Source organism: Rissa tridactyla, chromosome 21 (genome assembly GCF_028500815.1).
Source record: "Rissa tridactyla isolate bRisTri1 chromosome 21, bRisTri1.patW.cur.20221130, whole genome shotgun sequence".
NCBI lineage: Eukaryota > Metazoa > Chordata > Aves > Charadriiformes > Laridae > Rissa > Rissa tridactyla.
In genome coordinates this window covers 939,144-963,093 of record NC_071486.1, presented here as the reverse complement: position 1 = coordinate 963,093, position 23,950 = coordinate 939,144, and the positions used below count along the sequence as shown (strand labels likewise).

The 23,950-nt window shown below is 47.3% G+C and overlaps 1 protein-coding gene across 7 annotated transcripts in view; it reads left to right on the top strand.

The window, feature by feature from the left end:
* Positions 1 to 23,950, top strand: part of PPP1R12B (protein phosphatase 1 regulatory subunit 12B) — a 135,052-nt gene that overhangs the window by 8,160 nt on the left and 102,942 nt on the right. Inside the window, exon 1 of one of the 7 annotated variants that reach the window (XM_054181439.1) lies at positions 17,884 to 18,075. The exons of the other annotated variants lie outside the window; for them this stretch is intronic. Coding sequence (XP_054037414.1) covers positions 17,899 to 18,075 — 177 coding nt within the window. The 5' untranslated portion in view covers positions 17,884 to 17,898. Of the gene's footprint in view, positions 1 to 17,883; positions 18,076 to 23,950 lie in introns of those variants that run through there. 7 annotated transcript variants of the gene reach the window in all.

The following is a 23,950-nucleotide window of genomic DNA, read 5'->3' as shown; positions in this document are numbered from 1 at the left end:
ATACAATAAGCTGACCTTGCAGAGGGACACAAGCAGTTTCAGCATTGCTTTTCCAGCATTCAGCCTTGCTCATAAATCTTTGTGAAATGTACAGAATGCAGAATGACCACCTGCCATTAGCCTTTTATGTGTCACTGCCTTTTCAGGGTAAAACTAAACCTGGCCCCTCTCTGGTACTCTGAGCCGGAGCATTGATTTGCCACAGCGATTGCTCACCATCCATTTCTGGAATCTGTCTGAAGCCACCTCCTATTTATAATTTGTCATTCCCCGCTGTCTTAGACAGTTAATGCGATTTCGTTACAAAGCTTTATGCTTTTTTTTTTTTTCCCATCTGAAATCATACTCATAGTACCAGGCCTCGTCTAAACACAACTGCAACTGCTGGTTTAGCACGGGGCGATTCCAACGGTGATTTAGGGAACTGATGGAGCTTTGTGTGGGGGCTCTGCTGCCCCAACCTGGCTTACGTCTGTTTAGTTTGGACGTGTAAATATAATACTGTAACCCAAATGCACGTAAACCAGCTTGAAGCTGGTAGGGCCCGCACATGGAGCTGTGCCGAATTACCCGTACTGGTTTTGTGCCTGAATTGGTGCATCCCGAAGTACTGCGGCAATGGTCGCCTTCTGAGTCGAAGTGAAGCAGGGTTTCTCTTCCTCTTCCAGGATTTGAATTCATATGAACTGTCAGCCTTACCCAAAACGATTATTAATTATGATTGATCCCGAGTGACAGCGCGATGTTTGGTGTGAGAGATGTCAATTGGTGTTTCTCCCTTGGCAGGTGGTTGGGGCAGGCTGTAAGTAATGGGGCTTGCGTTACTTGTGCTGGTGTAGCCGGGACCTGCGCTGAGTTACACCGTTGACAGAGACCTTGCCTCTGCCAGCAGAAATCATCAGGATATTTGCCTTGAATACCATTGTGGTTTTGGAGGATGAAGTGTTCTAAATCTTTATCTAACAAGCCATTTTTCTACCCCGTTTGCTCGCTGGTTTCTGTAAGCAGGATGGCATGCTCTCCAGCGTAGGCAGGTTTGGTGTTTTTGTGGGTAACAACCAAATCTGAGCTAACTGGTCGCGTTAGCACAGCCGACACCTCTCTGGGAAGAGGTGCGTATCCTGCGCCCGGTGGGAGTTTAACTGCACCTGGGACAATCGTACAAACGCTACAGATTTGCCAAGTGTCTGATTTAATTTTTTTAAGTGGCGTGATCATGCCAACAGAAGTTCCTGTGTTAGCAAACCGCGTGCCCTTGCTTGAGTCTTTTAATGAACATCTCGAGTGATGTTGTTACTCTTGGTATGATCTACACGTTGCATTAATGTAACAACTTCAGTTAGCAGAAATGATTACACTGGCAAAGATGCTTTCAAAGCAAGCTGATGGCACATGCAAAATGCTACGTTCCAGCCTATTACCACAACATCTTCCTTTTTGGATGGTTTTTAAGCAGTCTACAGCAAGTATTTTAAGCAGAATTAAGAGTATGGAGCTGACATAGCTGTCCCTAGAGAAGGTTAGAAAGTGCTGCTGGCTTGCTTCCGAAAGAGGTAGTGTCTAGGTTAAGCCTTCAAAGCTGGTTTCATCACTTGATGCCGGCTTTCAGTGCTTGTCTTGCTTGGTGCTGCTTCACTGTGTTCTTAGGAAGCTGACTGAACTACACCGGGCTCCAGCCAGCTCAGCTCACTACGTGCTGGTATTCCCATCAGTCTGGTTGGCTTTTAGGGGATTCTGTGTGCTGTGCACAGCTTCAAGAGGTAGAAGTTGTGTTCAAAATTACTGTTTCAAAGACTTTTGAGACGCAGAAAGTCAATGTTGTGTATCAGAGTCTCTTCCAGACTGTTATATTGATAGCCCATAAAAGCAGTTATCTTGACTGCCTCTCGCCTGTCCGCTCTGCCTCCCTGAGAACTTGGCAGGCCTTTTTCTGCAGAGTTGCTTTCCAGCCAGTTGCCCCGGTCTGTGTTGTTGCAAGGAGTAACTCTGTCCCAGGGGCAGGACTTTGCATTTGCCTTGGTTGACCTTCACAAGCTCTCCACCAGGCCACGTCACCCGCCTGTGTAGGTCCCTCCAAGAAGGATCTCCTGCCCCAGCCACACCAACCAGTTTGATATCATCTACAAACTTGTCAAGAGTGCCCTCTGTCCCATAATTGGTGTTAATCAAGTTTGTTAATAAAGACATTGAATTGTATTGGCCCCCAGGTTGATACCCTGAGGGATGCCACTGGTAATCAGCTGCCAGCTGGACTTTGTACGGCTGATCACCTTTTGAGCCTGATATTCTGACAATTTTCCATCGCTTTAACTTCTGCTTCTGTAGTCCAGCTCTCGCCTATCTGGCTGTTATGAACACTGTCAGTCAAAGGTGTACCACACTTGCTCTCCCGTCATCCACCCAGCCAGCTTGTCACCATGGAGGGCAATCAAGTTAGGCAAGATTTGCCACTGGTAAATCCATGCTGGCTGGTCCCAGTCACCGCCACCTCCTGCATGCAGCTGGAAATAGCTTTTGGGAAGGTTTAGTACATCACCTTTCCAGGGACTAAGGTGGGACTGACAGGCCCTGGATCCTTCTTGTGTGATGGGTGGTGTTTGCCTGTCATCAGGAGCCTCCCTTTGTCATCACGACCTTTGAAGCTGACAGTGACTTTGCAGTGACATCAGCCAGCTCCCTCCTCAGCCGTGTCTGCATCCCGCCTGGTCCCAAAAGTGATCTGTGGCCATTGCTTCCCCTTTCTCCTGGATCGGGTCTCTGGTGCCGCACAATGTAGCTAGTAGGACCAGTCTGCTTTTCCTGGGAACTCTCCTTAGTCCATTCCTTCTGGTGTGTCTGCCCATCTTGTCGTACCAGCCTCAACGCTTCCGTGGTTGTGTGCGCTGCATGAAACTTCACCCTTACTCGCCTGTAGCTCTTTGCAGTGACTGTCAAATGCTCCTGTGCACAGCAAACTAAACATTTCTAGGGCGTTTTCCTGATTTCCTTATCTCCCTGACTTTTTTTTTTTTTTTCCTTCTAAAAAAATTTAAGTTTTAAGGTGAGGTCCCTGCCGGGAGGGAAATAGGAGGGGTTCTTTCTAGTTGACTTGTCTCTTAACTTCTTCAGAGTTCAGTCTTGCAGGAACACGGCTAGTGAGCAACTGCTGTCGTCTCATACCTGCGATGCCTTTCCTAGTTTTTGGTGCAAACTTGCACAATGACTTAACCAATGATTCAAAACTGCTTATCTGTCAGCACCAGTTCAGTTTGAAGGCATGTCATGACCTCTTTTCTTCAGGAGTAGACATGCAATAAGAAGTGATGCCAGGTAATATCTCCCAAGGGAGATGATGATTGTGGATTTTTGTTTCTTACTAACACTTTGCTAAATGCTTCTTAACCATCGTGTAGTACAGACATCGGTGGCGGTTAAGGCTGGGGGTATTCTCTTATCTTTCTTGGCTGCCTTAATTTTATTAATGGGCTTAGCAATCGTCTTCTAGTTGATGAAGAACACGTCTCTTTGCAGCCGTGTGCAGAAGGCTGACACTGTAGGAAATGCCGTAAAGCAAGCTGAACTGTTATTTTTCTCTTGAGAGTCCACTTTAGTTGAGCCCTTTTTACTTTCAGTCCAGCTACCAGTTTAATCACTGTTGCACTTAAATATTAACTGTTAATCAGCGCCTTCGGAGCACGGGAAGGGGTGCGGGAGGCAGTAGGGTAGGATCGGGCTCTGTGGAGGGGATGAGCAGCTGCAGCCGTTGTAGCCAGCGCGTACGTGGTGGCCTCCCAGTCCCTGCGGATCACCTGCGAGAGTGAGCAGCCGTAGGCCAGTGGGGCTTAGCTTGTGTCCTTGCAGAAAGCATGTCTTAGGGTCCAGCTTTGCTTAACCTCACCACCCGCACGAGCTTGTGAAGAGTCGGCCAGGGCTGTTTGGCCCCGTGTGCCCAGCAGATGGATTTGTTACCCTGGGGGAGCTGGGTTTAAGAAGTAGCTTTGAGTGCCAAGCTTTCATGCAGGCAAAGCACTGTTCCTGCCAGCGGATGAGGAAACCTGGCTGGTAGGTAGGACTCAGCAGCTCCCGGGATTTGTAGACCAGGCCTTCCGCAAGCAGGGCAGCGAAGGGAGAGGCAGTTTTGGCAGCTTAAGTCATAGTGTTGGGTTGGAAGGCACCTCTAAAGGCCATCTAGTCCAACCCCGCTGCAGTGAGCAGGACACCTTTAACTAGATCAGGTTGCTCCGAGCCTCATCCAGCCTGGCCTTGAATGTCTCCAGGGCTGGGGCCTCCACCCCCTCTCTGGGCAACCTGGGCCAGTGTCTCACCACCCTCAGTGTAAAGAACTTCTTCCTAATGTCTCATCTAAACCTGCCCAGCTCTAGTTTAAACCATTGCCCCTCATCCTATCACTACAAGTCCCTCCCTTGGGCCAAGCTTTGGCTAGGAGGAGAAAGAGCCGGTGAGCAAAATAGCACTGTTTTACAACTTGTTGCTCTGTATTCCTTTCGGTAGTCCTGGGTCGGATCTGAGTCTTGTTTGTTGGCTGCTCCTGCATCCCTGAGGTATGTGTGCTGCCCCAGGGCAGTGCCAACGGTTTGTGGACCAAAGTGCCACTCCAGGGGTTTGGACTGTCCAGGAGCTATTGCGCATGTCCCCAGTCCCCACATTCCCCACTTGCCTACCCATTGCCTTTTGTTTCCCAGACCCTGTGAGCTTCTCTCAGTCTAATTAATTTGGGGGGAAAGCTGAAAGGCAGTGAGTCCCCAGAGCTCCTCAGAGTCTTTACTTCTCGTCCCAGTACCATCCCCAGTGTGAGGTGAGCAGCATCTGAGGGTGTGTTAGCCCTCCATGCAAAGGTGCGATACATGAGCCTTCCTCCTTTCCGGTAAGATTGTCCACACCTCTGCTCCTGGAGTTTGCATCCCTTCCCTGGTCACACACGTTCCTCAGTCTCTGCTTTTATACGTGGAACTGGAAGGTGGAATATATTTAGGGAGGTGGGTGCATGAGGGCCTGGTGTATTTGCTGCAGACAAATAGAACTTACGCAAACTTCTGCATGTTGTATCTGTGGAACAGAGGGACTTATAATGAAGAAAATTGAAAAGTGATCATTTAGTGGAATTTAAATGCTAATTATTTCAAAATCGAAAGAGTGATAAATTGTTCCTTGTGACATGTCATCTGTGACATGGGGTAACCTGTGTACTTTCTCCTCTCCTGTATGTATCCTCCCTGCTGTATTCAGGGAGCACACAGTGTTGGTTTTTTCTGGGGAGTTTTGGGAGAGTCTGAGTCTTGGATACAGCTCAGCCAAGTAGTTTCAAATGACAAATCTGTCCCAGTTTTGCCATTGTGCGCTGAACAGTTTTCTGTTGCTTCTCAGCAGTACTGTGTCTGCATGCCTTCAGTCTTTCCTGTACAAAGATCTCTTAAAAATGGAGGTTTCTGAGCTTTACCAAGCTGTGGTATTGACAGAAGAGGTTCCAGAACTGCTCAGACAAATGAAAAGTGTCGGGTCTTCAGCACCAGCTGGTGTTTGTTCAGGAGGAACTGGCCTATGAAGTCACTAAGCTATTATCGTTTGTGTGTAACATATCACTTAAACCAAGTACCAGAGGAGCATCCTTGCGGCAGGACTGCGTCGATGGGAAGTGACAGTTCCCTGTGTGCTGCTGGTTTCCAAAAAGGACTCCAAGAAGAACCTGGGAAATGATAAGCTCAAAGGAGTCCACGAGCACGAGGAGAGGTGAAATCGGGTTGAGGTGGTACGTTTGCATTTCCAAAACACTTTTGACAAGGCCCTCTGTGGAAGCCCTGTGAAACAAAGCTGTTGTGACATGAAAAGAGATCTTAGAATTGATTAATTACTGTCTGAAAGAGATAGAACAAAGGCTAGGAATAAAAGATGAGTTTACAGGCGGAAGGGGAGTTCTCCTGTGCATCCCCCCTGGAGTCCGTGCTGCTCTGCACACCCATGTGTGAGATGGGCAAGGGATGGAATAAAGAGTGAGGTGACAGTTTGTCGATGGTGCTGCATATTCAGGATAATAAAAACGCAAGCTGGCAGTGAAGGGTTTCACAATACTGGTTAATTTGCTGATAAAATGGCTGGCAAAATTTGGTCAGTGAATGGGAAGTAATGTTTATGGGGAAATAGTGGATTCCAATCCAGCTGTTCCAGGCTGGAAGAGTTTTCTGGGGATTTAATTTAATAGCACGGAACTACTGCAGTGGGGAAAAAAAGCAAATCGACCAGGAGGAATTGTCAAGAAAGGAATAAATAAAGTACAAATCATAAAGCCAGGATAAGTTCATGTTGTGCCCATCTGTAGATTAGTATGTGCAGTCCTCTTTCTACCATCTCAAAAAAAAAAAAAGTAGACATTAGAAAGGTACAGGAAATAACAGCAAAGGCATCAAAGTCATGGAGTGGTTTCTGTACAAGGAAAGATCAAAACTGTCTACGATTCTTTCTGACCGGTGGAAAGCCACAAGCACAGATAGAGGTGTCCAAAATTATATGTAAGACGTGATTAGGAATGTTTGCTTTTTCCCACAAGGAAGAATTAAAGGACATCAGAATTTAAAAGAAATTTTTTTTTTTTTTTTTTTCATCCAGTGTAAAATTCAGCTGTGGAACTAATTGCTTTAGGACCTAGTTCATGCCAAAAGCTTAGATATGTGGAGAAACTGCTTGATGGGAATGAATTCTCACTCTGTAAGTTCAGCTACAGATTGCCAGGCTCTAGGATGGTGTGCCAGGAAGACTCCCTCTGTGATATAAAGAATAATTAAACAGGTATTATTTATTACAGATTAGAGTCGAGAAATAAGATAGGGGAGAATTATTGAGGCCAAATATCTTCTCAAGTATTGGAGCAATAGTTTTAAAATGAAAATCCAGTGATTTTTAGAAGGCTAAGTAACACTATATTGCATAAATGGTGGGCAATTGCCCTTTATATTTAATAGGCAATTTTATTGAATTTTTGGGTGACTTGCTGCGGTGGCATGAAGATTGTATTTCATAGTGTTCTCTGAACTAGAAGAAAGAATGTGTATATGTGTGGGATATCACCTTGCCAGTCCACACGTTTTTGACGCTTTTTCTATTCCTGGCTTGCAGTAGCCTGAACTGATACCTGACTGAAGGCCGTATCGAGGTATTCTTGCAAAGGATGGATTTCATCTTCACTTTGCGGTTTGCTCTAGCTTTTATTTTCTTTTTTGGGTGACTGACAAACAGAATTTGACCTTCGCAGCCCTAAATGGCTTGTCTTTTGAATTGATATCGCTGGAGTTATTCTGAACAAGCATTCCCTCACGCTGAAAAAGATAAGTGGTAAATTTGTCTGTCTCTTGATGAGGGACTTCAGGACGGTGCCAACCTGTGTGCCTGCAGAGCCAAGGTTTAAACTTCAGAGCATATTGCATGAGTTATTTTTGATCCTTTATTAATAGCTGCTATAGAAGGAGCCCAATGCTTATGGCCAAATATTGTCTTATAGCTATTTCCAGTATTGGCTCGTCTTCAGTCTACAACTCGGTCGGTCCACAAAATGCCTTCTTTTCCATTTAGTTTAGGTGCTGTTAATCTTTAAGAAAATTGTTCACCGTTGCAGAAAGTGAGCAAGGAACAAAGAATTGATTGTAGTCATTGGGAGGGAATCCATGTGCTGACATTATGCCCAGCTTCCTGCAAATTTTGCTGGTGACTTAAAAATTCAAGCCCTGTCCAAAACAAGAACTGCTGCATTAGGGAAAATAAGACATTTTAATGTAATCTGATTCCAGGTTTATCTTTTAAAATACAGCGTTATGGTGATGTTAAGGGTCTCCTCAGAGCCTTGGAGATTTGGGGATACCTGTTGTTGAGAAAGCTACCAGGTCTTTATTATTTTTATTTTTTTTTGTTGCTATGGCCTGGTCTCAGTTATGCCAACCGCTCACCCCTTCTCCAGTCTGTCTCAGCTGCTTTCCCAGTCCTTTGGCTCTCTGAGCAGTGCTTTGATAGTTCTCCTGTTGTATGACGCTGAAAGCTGCATCTCTTCTTCTACGTTTGTTTGGCTTTTTGTCATTTGCTCATTCTTAGACCAGTGTGAGAAGCCCCGTCTGCCTGTCTCGGCGGTGAGGGCAGGCTGCTGCACTGGTAGAGTTACAGATGTGTGGGTCATGGCAATCCCAGGGTCCTGGCAATCCCAGGCACAAATCCAGGCTGGGCGGAGAACGGCTGGAGAGCAGCCCTGAGAAGGACTCGGGGGTGCTGGTGGACGAGAAGCTCAACATGAGCTGGCAATGCGTGCTTGCAGACCAGAAAGCCAACCACATCCTGGGCCGCATCAAAAGAAGCGTGGCCAGCAGGATGAGGGAGGTGATTCTACCCCTCTGCTCTGCTCTGGTGAGACCCCACCTGGAGCGCTGTGTCCAGCTCTGGAGTCCTCAGCACAAGAAGGACATGGACCTGTTGGAGTGGGGCCAGAGGAGGCCATGAGGATGATCCGAGGGCTGGAGCCCCTCTGCTGTGAGGACAGGCTGGGAGAGTTGGGGGGGTTCAGCCTGGAGAAGAGAAGGCTCCGAGGAGACCTTCCAGCCCCTTCCAGTCCCTAAAGGGGCTCCAGGAAAGCTGGGGAGGGACTCTGGAGCAGGGAGGGGAGCCATGGGATGAGGGGTAACAGCCTCGAACTGAAAGAGGGTAGATTTAGATTGGATATCAGGAAGAAATTCTTTACTGTGAGGGTGGTGAGGCACTGGAACAGGTTGCCCAGGGAGGTTGCAATGCCCCATCCCTGGAGGGGTTCAAGGCCAGGTTGGACGGGGCTTGGAGCAGCCTGGTCCAGTGGGAGGTGTCCCTGCCCAGGGCAGAGGGGTTGGAACTAGATGGTCTTTAAGGTCCCTTCCAACCCGAACCATTCTGTGATTCTGTGGCTGGACGAAACCACAGAAGACCTTCTGGTCCAGCCCTCTGCGCTAAGGCACGGCCAGGTTTATCAGAATTTTTGCAAAAGGCAGTTAACTAATCCCTTCCTAAACATTTTCCCGAAGAACTCGTCCACGCCTCCCCTGGTGGCCTGCTCCAGCGCTGGCAAGCTGAGCAGTTAGGAAGCATTTCTCAGTGTTTGACCCAATTCCACTTTCTTCCAAATGAAACTGAATTCTTTGTTTTCCTCTGGTTGCAATTGCTTCCCTTTCATAACAGCCTTCTCACTACTGGAAGACTCTGTTCTCCTCAAACTTTTTTTTTCTTTTACCTAGATACCGTAAAGCTGGTTTTATTTAACCTTTCCAACTAGTTGATGTTCTTCTAAACTTGCAGTGAGCCTTGTTGTTCTCCTCTGGGCTTCTTAGGAGTATGTTGCTTTCAAATTGAATGTGGTACTTAAGTGGAGATCCCTCCAGCCCAGGACTAATTTTCTTTGGGGCCTTACTACCAGCCGTTGTCTGTAATGTATTCCAGAATGAGATTTGCTTTCTTCTTCAGCAGCACCCCACTGAGTCATTCAGCCAAGCCTTAATTACCCAGCGGGGATGGAGATGAGGGGATGGTAAAGCAAAATTAGAAGTAATGGTATCAATCATTAATGCTGTAACAATACATTTAGTAAATGTTGCTTTGAAAGATGGAGACCCTAAGCAAGCAGCGTGCGCCCTGCAGCGTGGGAGCTGCCGGGGTCGGCGCGGTGCATTGGCCATGGTGGCCGAGACCCGGCAGGAGCAGAGTTGCCCTCCCAGGAGTGAGACCTGTCGCGGTGGTCTCGAGGGGGTATCTGGGCAGTGACCCACTCTGATGCACGGTCCTTTTTGTCCTTGTTTTGCCTTCAGATGTCTCCCACCTATGTGTAGGAATTTTCTTGTTTCGTTTTGTTGTAAGAACATTTGTCAGGAGCACTTGGAGCCTGGGTTCTGTTCCCTGGAGCTCTCCGCCTTCTCCGCTTTGGTTTCATCTCACCCTGGTACAACGGGATCTGTGTTTTTACATTTTTCTTGAGCGGGAGGAACAGAGCTGGGCCTTGTTAGTGTGTGCCGATGAGACTTGCAGAGTTTTTACTCTGCCGTGTTTACGCAGGCTCAAGGTTCTGCGGGCTGTGCCGAATCCTGCGCTCTCCTCCGACACCGTGTCCCTGCCGCTACAGCTGTGGTGGGTCGAGGTTACAGCAGAGCGTGGGGCGGATGTAGAGCCAGCGTCCTGTTTTCCCCAAACCTTTTACAGCTTGTTCTCTTATCTTTCTGAATTCTTCTTTAGCCAGCTTTTTTTTTTTTTCCCCCCAAAGAATTGTTTATTTCTGTGGTGCCCTACAAATAGTAGAAACCATATTTGTGATGCCACAGAAGAAATGCTTTTGGAAAACGGGAAAAGTTGTTCGAGGGCTATTGGATTTTTGCCATTTTTAGAAGTTAAGCTTTTTCTAATTCAAGTCCCGTTCATGTCTACGTCTCTTTTAGTTGTTGAGAATAGAATTTCTTATGATACTGAAAATCTAGTGCACCATTACGTAGGGTCCTAATGATATTTTCTGGTTTGTTTTGTTCCATTACAAATAATTTCTAGAATTTGCTTTGATTTCTGAGCTTGGAGATGATGTTTTCCTCCAGCTATTTGTTATAATCCTGAGAGCTCTTTCCTGAATGGCAGTAATAAGCTCAGAGCCTTTCATTTTGTTATATGACATTAGGTGTATTTTTTGCCTGTGATTCACTCTACAGTTATCTGCATTGAGTTTCATCTGCCGTTTTATCGCCAGTTGCTCGGTATTCTAAGATTCTTCTTCGAGTTCATCCTTTTCTGTACCCTCTTGAATAGCTTCATCAGCAAACTTTCATCACCTCGCTGATCACCTCCTCGTCTAGATCCTTTATTAATATGTTTGGCCACACAGACCTCAGGAAAGATTTCTGCAGAGATCTCCAGTCTTGGTGAGCGGCCTGGGGAGAAGCCGTTAGGAGGTCTCTGTGGATTGGATCCACCTGGATCTCCCTTGCCTTTGTGCTTATTTACCCTTCAGAGGACTTTCTGCCACATACCTGCCCTCTGTAAAAGCCTTGGTGGCTCTTTTCCAAAATATCACAGTTTCCCATGTAACTGCTCTTCTGTATTATACCATCCACTAATGTAGTGGTTCTGTTTGTGTTAGATAAGATCTCTCCCTATTCCAGGAATTTCCTCACTTCCCATTGACGACTCCTTTCGATCTTCTCAGCCACACAGTGAGGCACTTGCCGCTTGTCCATTTCTCTGGTCCAAGACGTAGCTGTGGCAAGATTTCCAAGAGTGATACCCAAGAAATACTACTATTGAACTTTCTAACACAAGCCGTTTTGTTTCTAGAGCCTCTCCTGGTTGTGTGTCTGTCATGCCTCCAGCAGGCAAGTCACCACACCGTCCATGGCTATCACCGCCCGTCTGTCTCTGGGCCTGATCACAAGTCGCTTGCTCATGGCCTGGCTCTTGCTTCATGCTGGGAATCCAGCCTGCAACCAGGGCCGTGTCCATGGTCTTGGGGACATGTGGTCATGTTCGCAGCGAGACAAACCCATGGACTGAGAGCAGCCCTGCTGAGAAGGACTTTGGGGGTGTTGTTGGATGAGAGGCTCCACACAGGGCAGCAACGTGCGCTGGCAGCCCAGAAACCCCCCGCAGCCTGGGCTGCATCCCCAGCAGCGTGGGCAGCAGGGTGAAGGGGGGAGATTCTGCCCCTCTGCTCCGCTCTGTGAGACCCCCCTGCAGTGCTGCCTCCAGCGCTGGGGCACCAACAGCAGAAGGACACGGAGCTGTTGGAGCGGGGCCGGAGGAGGCCCTGGAGATGCTGGGAGGGCTGGAGCCCCTCTGCTGTGGGGACAGGCTGAGAGAGCTGGGGGGGTTCAGCCTGGAGAAGAGAAGGCTCCGGGGAGACCTTCCAGCCCCTTCCAGTCCCTAAAGGGGCTCCAGGAAAGCTGGGGAGGGACTCTGGATCAGGGAGGGGAGCCGTAGGACAAGGAGGAATCATTTTAAACTGGAAGAATGGAGGTTTAGATTAGAGATTAAGAAGAAATTCTTTGCTGTGAGGGTGGTGAGTGGTGAGCCCCTGGCCCAGGTTGCCCAGAGAAGCTGTGGCTGCCCCATCCCTGGAGGGGTTCAAGGCCAGGTTGGACGGGGCTTGGAGCAACCTGGGCTGGTGGGAGGTGTCCCTGCCCAGGGCAGGGGGTGGCGCTGGGTGGGCTTTAAGGTCCCTCCCAACCCAAACCATTCTGTGACTCTGTGATTCTATGTTCTGTGGGATTTTTCTCCCAACCATCAGCTCACTGCTTCCTCCTGTGAGCTCTTCCTCTTCCTTCGCAGCTGGCACAGAGGTGGGGTTGCATTGTCATACCTCTGAAAGTCCTCCTGCATGATGCTCCTTGCGTCTTTTCCCTCTTCAGCAGAGATGGGGTGATGCACGCAGAAGTGAGACTGTTTCATGCTGCTGGCAGCTGGGCTTTGTCAACAAACCTTGCCCTCTCCTAAATTTCTCCTGTTCACCGTCCAGGTGATGGCACTTTGTTTCTGAGGGTTGCCTGTGCCACCCACCCACAAGACAGACTAATAGACAGGTGAGACAGTGCAAGAAACATGGAAACCACCATCTTCTAGCTGGGCTTCCACCAGGTTTTGTTTTGCTTTAGGATGAGCGATGGCTGCAGTTCAGCCGTGAGCCTGGTCGGTGTCTGGCTGCTGCTTGTGTCCGTGGCAGGCAGAGGTGGAGAGCTTGCTCTGCTCCGCCACTCCTGCCTTTGCCGGCTGCGTTCGTTGCTCTGTCCATTTCTGGCTACGTCCTTTTTTCGGCATCTGCTAGCCAGGGCTGTGTGACACTTGAAAAGTCCTGACAGAGCCCTCGATCAGGAGTTCACACTGGGCTGACGGTATCTAAACCACGCAGGGCATGCGCATGGCGTCGCAGCGAGTTAACCGGGTTTACGGTACTCTTGTGAAAACATAAAAGTTTGTATCAGATCTGTATTTCTTTGATCATGGAGATCACAGGTCTTAATTAGACTCAAAACATCATTAATGTCACTAGGGAAAGCTGACACCTTGGTTGTGTCCATCTTTCAAACCAGCGAGATATCTGGTGTCGTGCTTTGACAAGAGTTCAGCGCGCGGCAGCGTCCTTAATAAGCTTCCAGTGCTCGGTTTCTCTGTGGCAGCGTCTGTGCGAGGCTTCTAGCAAAGAACTGTCATTCACGCCGCACTTGTCCCTCTTGGTGACCTTATCCCACAGGTTGTTTTCTTTAATAGATCGCTTCTTCCCAGGACCTTATTGGCCACCACCTCTCTTTTTCCATGGGCATCACCAGGACAGAGTCCCTGGCCTCAGGGCGGGCTGCTGCTGGCAGCATGGGGCTGGCGGGCCCAGAAACCAGCAGCGAATGATTTTGTTACTGGGGGCCATGCTGAGATTTGCTTTAGTTTGTTTCCCACAGGATTAAAAAAAAAAAAAAAAAACAAAAAAAAAAAAAAAAACAAAAAAACAAACAAACACAACCACAATGAAACAAACCAACAAAGACACTTTCCTATGGATTGAGCAGCCCTAACAGTGTCGATTGATTTTTATTTTGTTTCTTCTGGTTTTTTTTTTCTGTGAATAAAGGCAAGCTCAAATGCGCTCTGCCTGGAAGTGTAGTTAATGTATGAAAACTCATGCCAGTCGGATTCTCAAATATGTATCGAGCACTTGTCTTTTTCCAGTATTGAGAGTTCTTGGACAGCGTGTTACGGAAGAGATGTGCAGACTCTGCCGTAGGACTGGGAACTCCTGTATTCTCCTTCACCTGCCACTCTAAAAACGCCAGCCATAGTCCAGACCTTAATTGCTGTGTTTAGTTAGGTTTTTTTCACTATGATTTAAGAAAATATATAGCTTAACTTCTACTGTAATAGCAAATTATGTCAAGGTTTCACTAGCATTTAAAAGAAAACGTTTCCTTAAAGCTGCACCATGTGAAGTGATGTTGCAAATCCACGTCATTGCGCTGGGAACAGAAACGCTGGCAAAACCTTAGCTGTGGTCCTGTCAGGGAGAAATACTGGAATCACTTTCTTTTGCGAAAGTTTGCTTTATCCAGCAGCCTCTTTGTCTGCTCCATCGTTTGTTACGCGCCAAAGAAAATCCGGTGTCCTGTGGTGGACGTGGTGCCTTTCTCTGCTGGGAATGCCGACGCTTCAGGGCAGTTGAGCCATGATGGATCCCAGTCTCCTGTTCAGGTACAGAGCGGGAAGAATGGCAAAACCCAGAAAAAACACTTGTTTACTAGAACTGAAGGCTCTGCGTTGCACAGGACCGGAAAACGCCTGAGCAAGCTGCTGTGTGTCTGTCTAGTGATGATTTTTGCTGAGCCCCTCAGCACGCACCGGTGCTTGGAGAGCATTCAGCCACCTGAATCCATAACTGCGAAGAAGAAAAATTCAGTTTTCCCAGGCACTGCCACTGCAGGGTTGGCAATGAGAATGAATAAGTAGAATTATGGAGTGTATGTTTTTCTTTTTATAAGCCAACTTTTTTTTTTTTTCTGGCCACAAAAGTGACGTTCAGACCTTGAAGCAAAACCTAATGTGGCTGCAAGACAATGATGAGCATGAAAATCTGGGGCTAATATTCTGCTTCTGAATAAACTGTCTTTGAATCCACCGAAGGAATCTCCTCTTTCTTTTCATTTGCAGTTGAGTTGAGGTGTTTCTGCGTGTAGCTGCTCTTTTCATCATCTTTCCCCTTACTCGGTGCTAATTGGGCACTTCTTGGTGTTTGCAGGAGCTCATGGTACTTCCCCTGCAGGAGCTCGTGGTACTTCCCCTACAGGAGCTTTGGCGTCTGTGAGGAAGAGCTGGTTTCCTTGGAAGCGATACCAGCCCTGGAGTGACTTTGTTGCTTTCTTTGTTGAAAAAAAAAACAGTTTTCCCCTGGGCCATATGCGGCGTGAGCTGTCTGACTTGACAGAAGCAAGATGTCGGAGTGAATGGACATCTTCTGTTACGCCGCACCTTAGGGCTGTCTCAGTCCTGCCCTTCTGCTGCTCTTGTCATGTGCTTTTCATACCAGCGTAAGTGCTTGTCTGGTCCCACCGTGAGCCAGTTTAGCTCCTGGATCTGTTTAGTGGGGTGTCAAATGAGTATCAATGGGGGTTGCAGGGAGGGGGCCTGCTGGCCGGGGGCACGACAGGGCAGGACGAAGGCAGCCCTGGCTTCAGCCAGCAGAGCCTGCTGCAAGAATCTGCCATGGGAGAGGCTAAAGACAGCCTGAAGTGACCAGCGGAGATTTCTCTGTCTGTCTTTGAGGCCTATAGTTAGGTAACTCAGATCTCATCTGTAGTTTGCCAAGTTGGAGCTAAAATCATTTGCAGCTGTTTTTCCATGTCTCTGACCAGTTATGGGAAGACCTAGAGAGCCTCTTCCCATAGAGGACTGTTTGCTGGAGCATGGAGTGGCCCTGCCGTGCCTTCCCACCCCTGCTCGCAGGTGTGGTGCGAGTGGAGTAACCATGCCAAGTGGGCTGAAAAGTGATATTTGTATTTTTTCCCTATTATTGACAATGTTAGCCTTCATTTGGCGTTGGCCTTGCCACGCTGCTCTGCAACCTCCGGTGGCCGTTCAAGGCAACAGGGCGAGTATCAGCCCTGGGCTGCAGGAGATCACCTTGGTTTGGCTGAAGCTGATCTAAGGTTGCACCTTGGAAATACAGAACATGTTTATGTAACATAGCTGGTGGCAGAAACTGCATATATATATTTTGCTTTGTAAGAAGTGCCTTTAGGAGCTGCATTAAATAGGTACAGTATTGCCACTGGAGTAGCACCTGTAGGGCTGAAGCACAAGGGGGTTGGTTGCAGAGCGTTTCTTTGCTAAACAAACCTGCAGTAGCTAAATTTCCATTTTCCACACAGGAGTGAAATGCTTGCGAGCTTTCTAATTATGAAATGTAGAGTTATTTCAGGCAGGAACTAAAATTTCAGTAATTTAAGGGCGGGATTTTTATATATACTGTCTTGATCCAGTGCCAGAGAGCACTGGCTGAGTGGGAGAGAAATGACATACTTAGTGGTCAGAATGACTAAACTGGTGAGACTTGAAAGGCTAATGCTGCTCTACACCATTAGAAAACTGGCAGTCCCTGCTTTTTAGTGACAGACTTTATTTTTAGCGTTGGCAGTTGATCAAGTACTGGCCTCATTTCAAGCTCTTCTCAGATGGTACAAAGTATTAGCCTCTAACTGCTGTTGAAATAATGGGTATTAAAAATCACGTTGGAGGATGAAGATGACGAAAAGGAAGAGAGTAAAATGCTTATCTAGATTGGATTTTAAAGTCAGTCGCGCATGGCCTGTCTCTGGTTTAGAGCTGCGTGTTCTGGTCTGTGAATGCAAATGGCAAACCAGGCCGCCGGCTGCAGAGGAAAAGCTCGATGGAGATGGAAAATCCCTGTATTGGATCCTGTTTGAATGAGAGGTGAATTAAGTGTAGGTTTCTATGATTCTGGACACATGGAAGCACAAGTAATAAGAGACTGGAGGGGCTGGCGTAAGGGATTGATCCCCGTGACGCTTTGCATAGTGAAATACTTGTGTCTTTGGTCTTTGCAGATCACTCAGTGAATTATCTTCATTCGTTTGCCAAAATGCTATTTGATTAGAAATGCTAAATGAGGGGCAAATAGATGGCAATCCTGCATGCCTATGCCCGTTGTCCTACCAGACGTAAAAGCAGGGCGATTTAACTTTCTTCCCATTTTCTTCCCATTTCGGTAACAGGGAGCGTGTGAGTGTCCAGCTGACCTTCTCTCTCTCTCCAGCGGTGGTTCCTCCTTGTCCTAGAGAAGCCGAGCTGGCGGCTCTGGCGCGCTGAGCCCCCCTCGCCCAGAGCAGATGATGTACCGGCCAGGGGGGAGTGAAGCGTGGGCTTCGGCATTCACTGCCAATACCATGGCTGCAGAGCTACAGGAGAAGTCCCGATAATTATAAAGAATTTCACAGACATTTAGCTAAGCCATCTATAGGCTGGTGCAGGAGATATTTACATCTACCTCCTTTTAAATCAGGTGATGTCCCCAGTGCACGTATAAAGGTGTGTAGAGTTTCCAAATGTGGCTTCTATTCAAAGCAGTTCTCCACCTGACATTCCGTGCTGCTATTTCATCTTGAAAATGCTACGTTCATGAAATAATTATGCCTTTGCACGTATTCCTCTCTCCCCTTGTGCTCTACTGGCTTTTTTGTTGTGCTAATCATTCTAAGAGATTTGTTGTTGGTTCCTTTTGATGACTGGCATGGATACTGCTGAGTACTTCCAGTTGTTGTGGGTTTGATTCCAATGGAAAAATCTGACATAATCCATATCTCTTTTCCTGCTTACATGAGAAGTATGACTCAACCGCTGTTAAAAAAAATGAAGCAACATAGCTAAGTAATCAGACGAGAAAATGAATAATACCCTCTTTATCTCATTTCCCTCCCTTTCCCCCTGCTCTCTCGAAGCAGAATTTACCTCTTTCTGCTGGTTCTCATACAATTGTGGCACAATAAGTTTTGCATAAAGATTTTACGGCTGGGTGTGTGGCACAGAAGTGCCCATGCAGGATATCGTAGCTGTAAGGCCACCCTAAAGCCGAGGCTGAGGAGAGAGAAGAGGAAGGTACAGGAGCACCAGTAAGAGCTGCTTGTTGTTCCCCAGATCACTGGTGAGTGTAATCGGTGCTGCTGGAGATACAGGATCACTTGGAAGTGGAATTTTTGGTAGTGCCGGTTCTGACAAACTCCCCCTTAAGAGCAGAGCTGTGATCATGAGACACAATGGCAAGGTCATACCTTCCAGTGCTGACAGTCGCTAGCGGTGACAGTTGCAAGGCTATTTTGGGAGTGCTTTTCTCTTTGTTTTCTGTGAACTCCTCTCTCTGTGTTCCCAGATTTAACCCTGATGCTGTTCAGCTGTCATCGGGCTTGCCTTCGTTGCTGGAGCGCTGGCTGGTTTGCAGTATATGTTGACATCATATATTTGCTCTTACTTTGCATTCTGTGGAAGATTGACTCCCTTCATCTCCCGGCTAACCTTGTTCCATATATTTTAGACTTAGGACGGGAGAACAGTAGAGAAGTAAGTCTTGTCATTTAATCCCTTTGACTGTGACCTATGTGTTGTGACAGCATGACTTAACTGGCCTGCTAATTCTTCCAGCCCAGTGTGTTAACAGTTAATGTTGCTGCTGGTATCGGTGTCATCCTCCAGTTTGCAGTAAGTCTTTAACCGTTTCTAAAACTCCTCAAAAAGCTCTAGTTGCACTCATCATATAGCATAAGGTTGTGGTAAAGAAAAAACCATCTTAAGCCATCTTAAGTTAAGGAGCGACCTGGTAAATCTTGGCTCTGGGAGGTGTCTCCTGTGACCGCTGGTAGGTCGTTGAGGGTGGGATTCATCTCATCCTGCTGTGAATGGGTGGATGCTGGTCTGCAGGCAGTGGGAAAGGACAGGTACCCTGAGGGTGATACATCCACCTGCTTAGACAGGTAACGCCCTCGGGGTCCATCTGTTTCTCCACACTTTGAAGATGTGGATGAAATAAATCTTGTGCGAGGCAGGGGAGCGTGCGGCTGGGGCCGGAGGGACCCTGGCAACCTGGACTTAAACCCGCGTAAGCTGTTGTGGGGTTCTCAGGTTGAATTCAAGGCTGCATTTGCATGCACACCGAGAGTGTTCTGCTTTTATTACTTTTTATGGCCTGTTTTCACTGCAGTAACTCTCTAGCTCTTCATTTAGCCCAAAGAAAACCTTTTAATCAGTTTGAGTGTGATGTGGATCTGTCTGATCCTGTCAAAAACAGTCCCACTGGTGGTGTTAGGAAAGGGTGTGCTTGGTTTGTATGAACAAAACCCACTTTTGTTGCCCCATATCTAATGCAGAATCTTTTGTAGCTCATGGGTGGTGCAGCCTCTGCCACCCAAATGAGTCTCGGTCAGGTTTCCAGAATGAGAACATCATTTGGGAGGAGAAGACTAGAGGCTTGGGCAAATAAAGCATCTAAGCAATGGAGGTGAGTCAGGTCTGGGTCAGAATGGCTGCGCACACATGACACAAGTCTGTGTGTACTAGTCCTTCCCCAGCATCGTAAAGTTCCCTGGATTTACAGAGAATAAATATGGGCGTCTGTGTTTGTGTGTGGAAATATGCACGTGCATACCTCCACACATCCACCACCTGGAAGGCTGGTGAGAAGCCACGGCGAACCCTGCCTGGGGACTAGAAGTCTCCTGAGGTGCCTTCCGACTGCAGTGGTTCGGTGGTGTGTATGTTGCTGATCTTTGCCCGGCTGGCACCGGGGTGTGTTGAGAGCTGGGTGCTCTTTACACAATGTCAGACGGTCCCTGCTCTGAGGATCTCGTCGTCTGAAATAGAAACTGTTTCACCGTATGGAAGAATGGAGTGACTGTCTGGGCAAACTGACGTATGGAGAGGGGTCCTGAGGATCAGTGCAAGAATGCCATAGCGTGGATGTAGGGTTGTATGGAACAACCTTAGAGGTGTCTGTTAATATTTTGACTTAAGAGTTACAGAAATTGGGATCGGTGATGGAACAGAGGGAGACAAACCACGTCAGGGGAGGGCTGGATGTATAAAGAGCTTTGAAGAAGGTATATCAACGCTTGATTTCTGGGTTGGAAAGGAATTTGGTACAAAGACTTAATAATGGGCGTTTCATGAGCAGTCTGATTTAACAGCAGCATTTGCACAGGCCAAGAGGTAACACGCTCCTGGGAGGCTCAAGAGATGAATACTGGAGTAATTAAGAGGAGATGAAGCGTGGCCTGTACTGGTCTAGGGTCTCTAATACTTGATTAAAAAAGCTGGCATGTGTCTGACTAGCTAGTTTGTGTGTTGTATTTCCCGTCACGAGGGGAGCTGCCAAGTCTGACTTCTGTGTGACCCATGAGGACGGCTACCCGGGAATCCGACACAGGAGGATTACGAGATTTTCGCTCTTCTGCGCAGAGCAGTCACCGAGACAGGGTGCTGTCACAAGGCTGATGTATTCATAGGAGAAACACGTCACCCAGATGCCAAGCGTGTAGCCCTTTCTTCTTTTCCCTTCTTGCATCTTTCCTCCACATTGAGAAAATGCATAGGTTCTCTCTAAAATCCTGACCAACCAAGGAGGGAGCACCAGGGAATTAAATATAGCCAAAATTAAAACCACAGCAGTTATTACAGGTTTCCTGGCTGACTTTGATTCCAGGCTCTTGCACCCGCACTGCTGCTATTTCATTACGTGCTCATATGACACTGGGTGGTGTGACATACTGTTTGTAAACTAAATATTTACTCAATGGGGCTGCATTTAGAAATGCAGCGTGCTCTCGGCCAAGTTCACCCCTGTTGCATGTGCTACTGTACGCGGTGCTACCACCTTGCGCGGGCAGACGGCAGCTGTAATGCGGGATGTAAGGCCGAAATGCCGACGAGAACCGTTCTGCCCGAAAGCAGTTGCGCTGAATGTTGTTTGTGTATTTATGTTAAACCACCGCAAGACTGGGTAAGTTGTGGAGAAAACAGTTGCTTTAACGGGGGTGCCTGTGACAGCGCTGCTGGTGTGCGATTATTGCCACGGCTCCTGGGTTTGTGACCAGCCCCCTTTTCTCCATGGAGAGGCGAAAAGGTGGGGTTTTCTTCACTCAGCTGATCCCAGGCAACTTCTTAGGAATTTGTCAGATGGTTCAGTTGCTCCCCTCCCTGCCATGCTGTATATAGTGGGAATGTAACGCCAGTCGTAGGCTGGGGTTTGCTAAATGTGACGCGCCCCGTAGAAAGTGAGCAGCATTATGCTGTTTACACCTCGCTGGAGCTCGATTCTTGGTCCTGCGAACCCTTCAGTCTCATCCCGTCTGGCTCCTGTTACTCTCAGGTCTTCCTCTCTGTGTCCCGGGGGGATGCCCAGGAGATATGCAAACCAGAGACCTTGGCAGGCAGTCAGAGCTGTTGCGTTGCCGATGCTCGTCAGAAGTTCGACGGCGCTTGTGTGTTTCGGTATGCTCCGAGGAAGGAGCAAACACTAACAATGCCATTATAATAATGAGGTTTCATTCAAGATAAAGATCGGATTTTGTCTGGTTGTTGAACAAGCCTTGCCAGACGAGCAGAGTTTTGCAGAGTTGTTCTGTAACGTTTCCTGGTGTCCCCCGTTTTGTTATTGTAATGTAAGCTTCATGCTTGAAAGAAGAATGCCTTGGCAATAGCTACTGGCAAAAAAAAATAATAAATGCTGCAGTGAATGTCCCTGGCTGCAAAGGGCTACACCTGTTATCCAAGAGGGGGAAGCTAATATGCCATATCTGCAAATTTTAGAAACTGAGCACTTCCTCCCTATGGAAAAACTGCTAAATGCTGGTCCCCTGCCAGGAGCTGAAGGAACACCGTGAGCTGTGGATGGAGTCTTGCCCAGCGATGCCCGGGATTTAAATCGGATGAGCCAACTTTCTTTGAGCGGTTAGTGGGTAATTCTGGGCGCTGGATGCAGTTTGCATCGAAGACTGCTAAAACTGTAATGCATTAGTGCCATTCCAGAAGCACTCGGAGCTCACCGACTGCCAAGAAAAATACGAGGATGGCAAGAGATTAGCCTGCTGAAGATCTCCGATTAGAGGGAAAGATACTCACCGCAGACTCCCACCCTGTCTCCTCCCCCTGAGGGTGTATTATATCTTCCACAAAGAAAGATGATAAAGAAGGAATTAAAAATTTAGAGGCAAAAGTGCTGTGCTCTGTAGTTAACCTTGCTTTTAGCCTCTTCTACGCGTGTAACCAAGCAGGTGAGGGTCAGCAGTGCCTTAAATTGGAAAGAATTGAGTCTATCCACATGCGTATTTTCTTTATGCAAAGCAAATTTCAAGGGTATTTTAGGGGAGTGTTTCTTCGCGTTAAATAACTATCCACCCAAAAAACAATGTTACTTCTCAACCAACTTGTTTTGACTTTCTTTCCTCGGAGGGCAGGTGTCTGCTTTGTAATGTTGCTGGCCGCTGTAGTTATTCTTGCAGTGTTCCCAAGGAACGCTGTATCAAATAAAAGAGGAGAACTTTGCATAGCGATAGATCCTCTCGAGTTACTAAACTTATCCTCTCTCCTAAATTTAAGGTTGGAGGATTAATAGTACTTAAAGGAGGACACATCTACCCCTTTTACTTCCTCTTTGTCCTCTTCTCCTTCCTCCAGTAACCTCAGGTAACCCAGTTTGCTTCAGCCATAAGATGAACTTTACCCTCTGGATCTCAGTGAACGCATTTTTCTTCAGTGCTGTTTCGCGGGGCTTCATTTTGGCAGATATGCACAATAAAGCGGGGATTTTCGGGAGGGGTATCAGCAGTCAGGGCTCTCAAAAGTTTCAGGTGGGCAGGTGCGTGCCCTGAGTACTTCTAAACAGTGCGAATTTCTGTTCCTTAATTTATACCTTGGTAAAATGTCATCTGTGAAACTTAATGCCATTACTATGTGTGCGAGTACGAATTCTGTGATAACAGAACTATCGGTTGATAGTGAAAAAGTATATGCAGAAATACACTGCAAGCCCTAAAAGCTGCCGTAGAAAGTCGTAACTTTTATACGTGTTTTCTAAAGTTCTCAAAGTTTAGAAGATCTTTAGAAATTACCAGTTCTTCTCGTTGTCCCAATTGTCGGCCTCACAATTATCGCTCTAAGAAGTGCGAAGTATGTCAGAGCATGTTCAGATGCGAGCAGTGTGTTCTTCCAGGGCGTCTGACTAAACCGTGATGCCAAGAATCCCATGCCTGATAGTTCCTTACATGCGACAACGATGAGGTTTTCAGAACCGAACAGGGGCTATTCACTACCTCTGGGTGTCGAATGCTGTTTTCCGAAACTCTTTTTCCCACCTCGCTTGTTCAAATCTTGGCCAGTAGAGTTAGTATTACGCGATATTACAAGAATGCAAAAAAAAAAATTCTTGCATTCGGATATTTGAGGCAGGCGAGAAGTCATACCTGCTAATGTTAACGCAGCCTCAAGTCATTGAAAAAACTGCTCGTGTTACTCAACTCCGTGCTCGTTTCTGTTCTTATGTGTCACTAACTAACACTAAAATAAATATTTGCCCAGCAGCGTCACATTGCTCGATCACGTAACTTGAACAGCAGTTTTTTTCATGATACAGAGGTGCAGAAGGGTGGAGTGGGGGTTATTTTTCTCAGCTATTAAAGAATACATTGCTGCTCCATTAAGGACTTAAGACACTTTTGCGCTTGACTTTATTGTTGTGGCGACCGCAAACTGCGAGCACGAAATGCGCTGTGGCTCCCTGGGGAAGCGAGCGAGCGCCTGCTGTTGTCAGCACCCATGTAGCTTTGTCACTTTGTCATCGTTTTATCTCTTCAGAAGCCAGGCGAGTCAAATTACTGCAGATTTCGGTGTAGGAACAGGTGGGGTTTGATCCCATTATCCCTTCTCTTTCCAGCGTGCATTCCACAGGAACCACGCGAGACGGGGCCAGCAGAACGACGAGGCCAATAACAGGCAGAAATTTAGAAGAAGGGCCGGGGAGGGGGGGGGACACACACACCCCTTTTATGCATCTAAACACACATTTAATTTTAGAGTCCACTATATCCAGTGGCTTGAGCAAGAACTGGTCTTCTCTCCTGGCCCATTCCCAGCATGCGCGGATGCAGTGCGTGTATTTGCACAGTTTAAATGATAAACAATGTGAATATAATTCTCTATCAAATATGCACAAGGCTCAATATAGGGACATTCTTCAGTCTAAATTTAGATTTACACGCAAACTGCAGGTAACGCTTCAACAAATACAGCAGAGCAGTTAAGTGTGCACAGGCATGAAAGGTCTACCTCGCTGCTTTCTCGGAGCCAGGCTGATAAAATTCTTCTTTGTGACTATAATTCTGTAGTCAGCCAGAAGTGGTTGTGCTCCAGAGAAACCACTGCGTGGGCGAACTTTGCTTGGCTATTC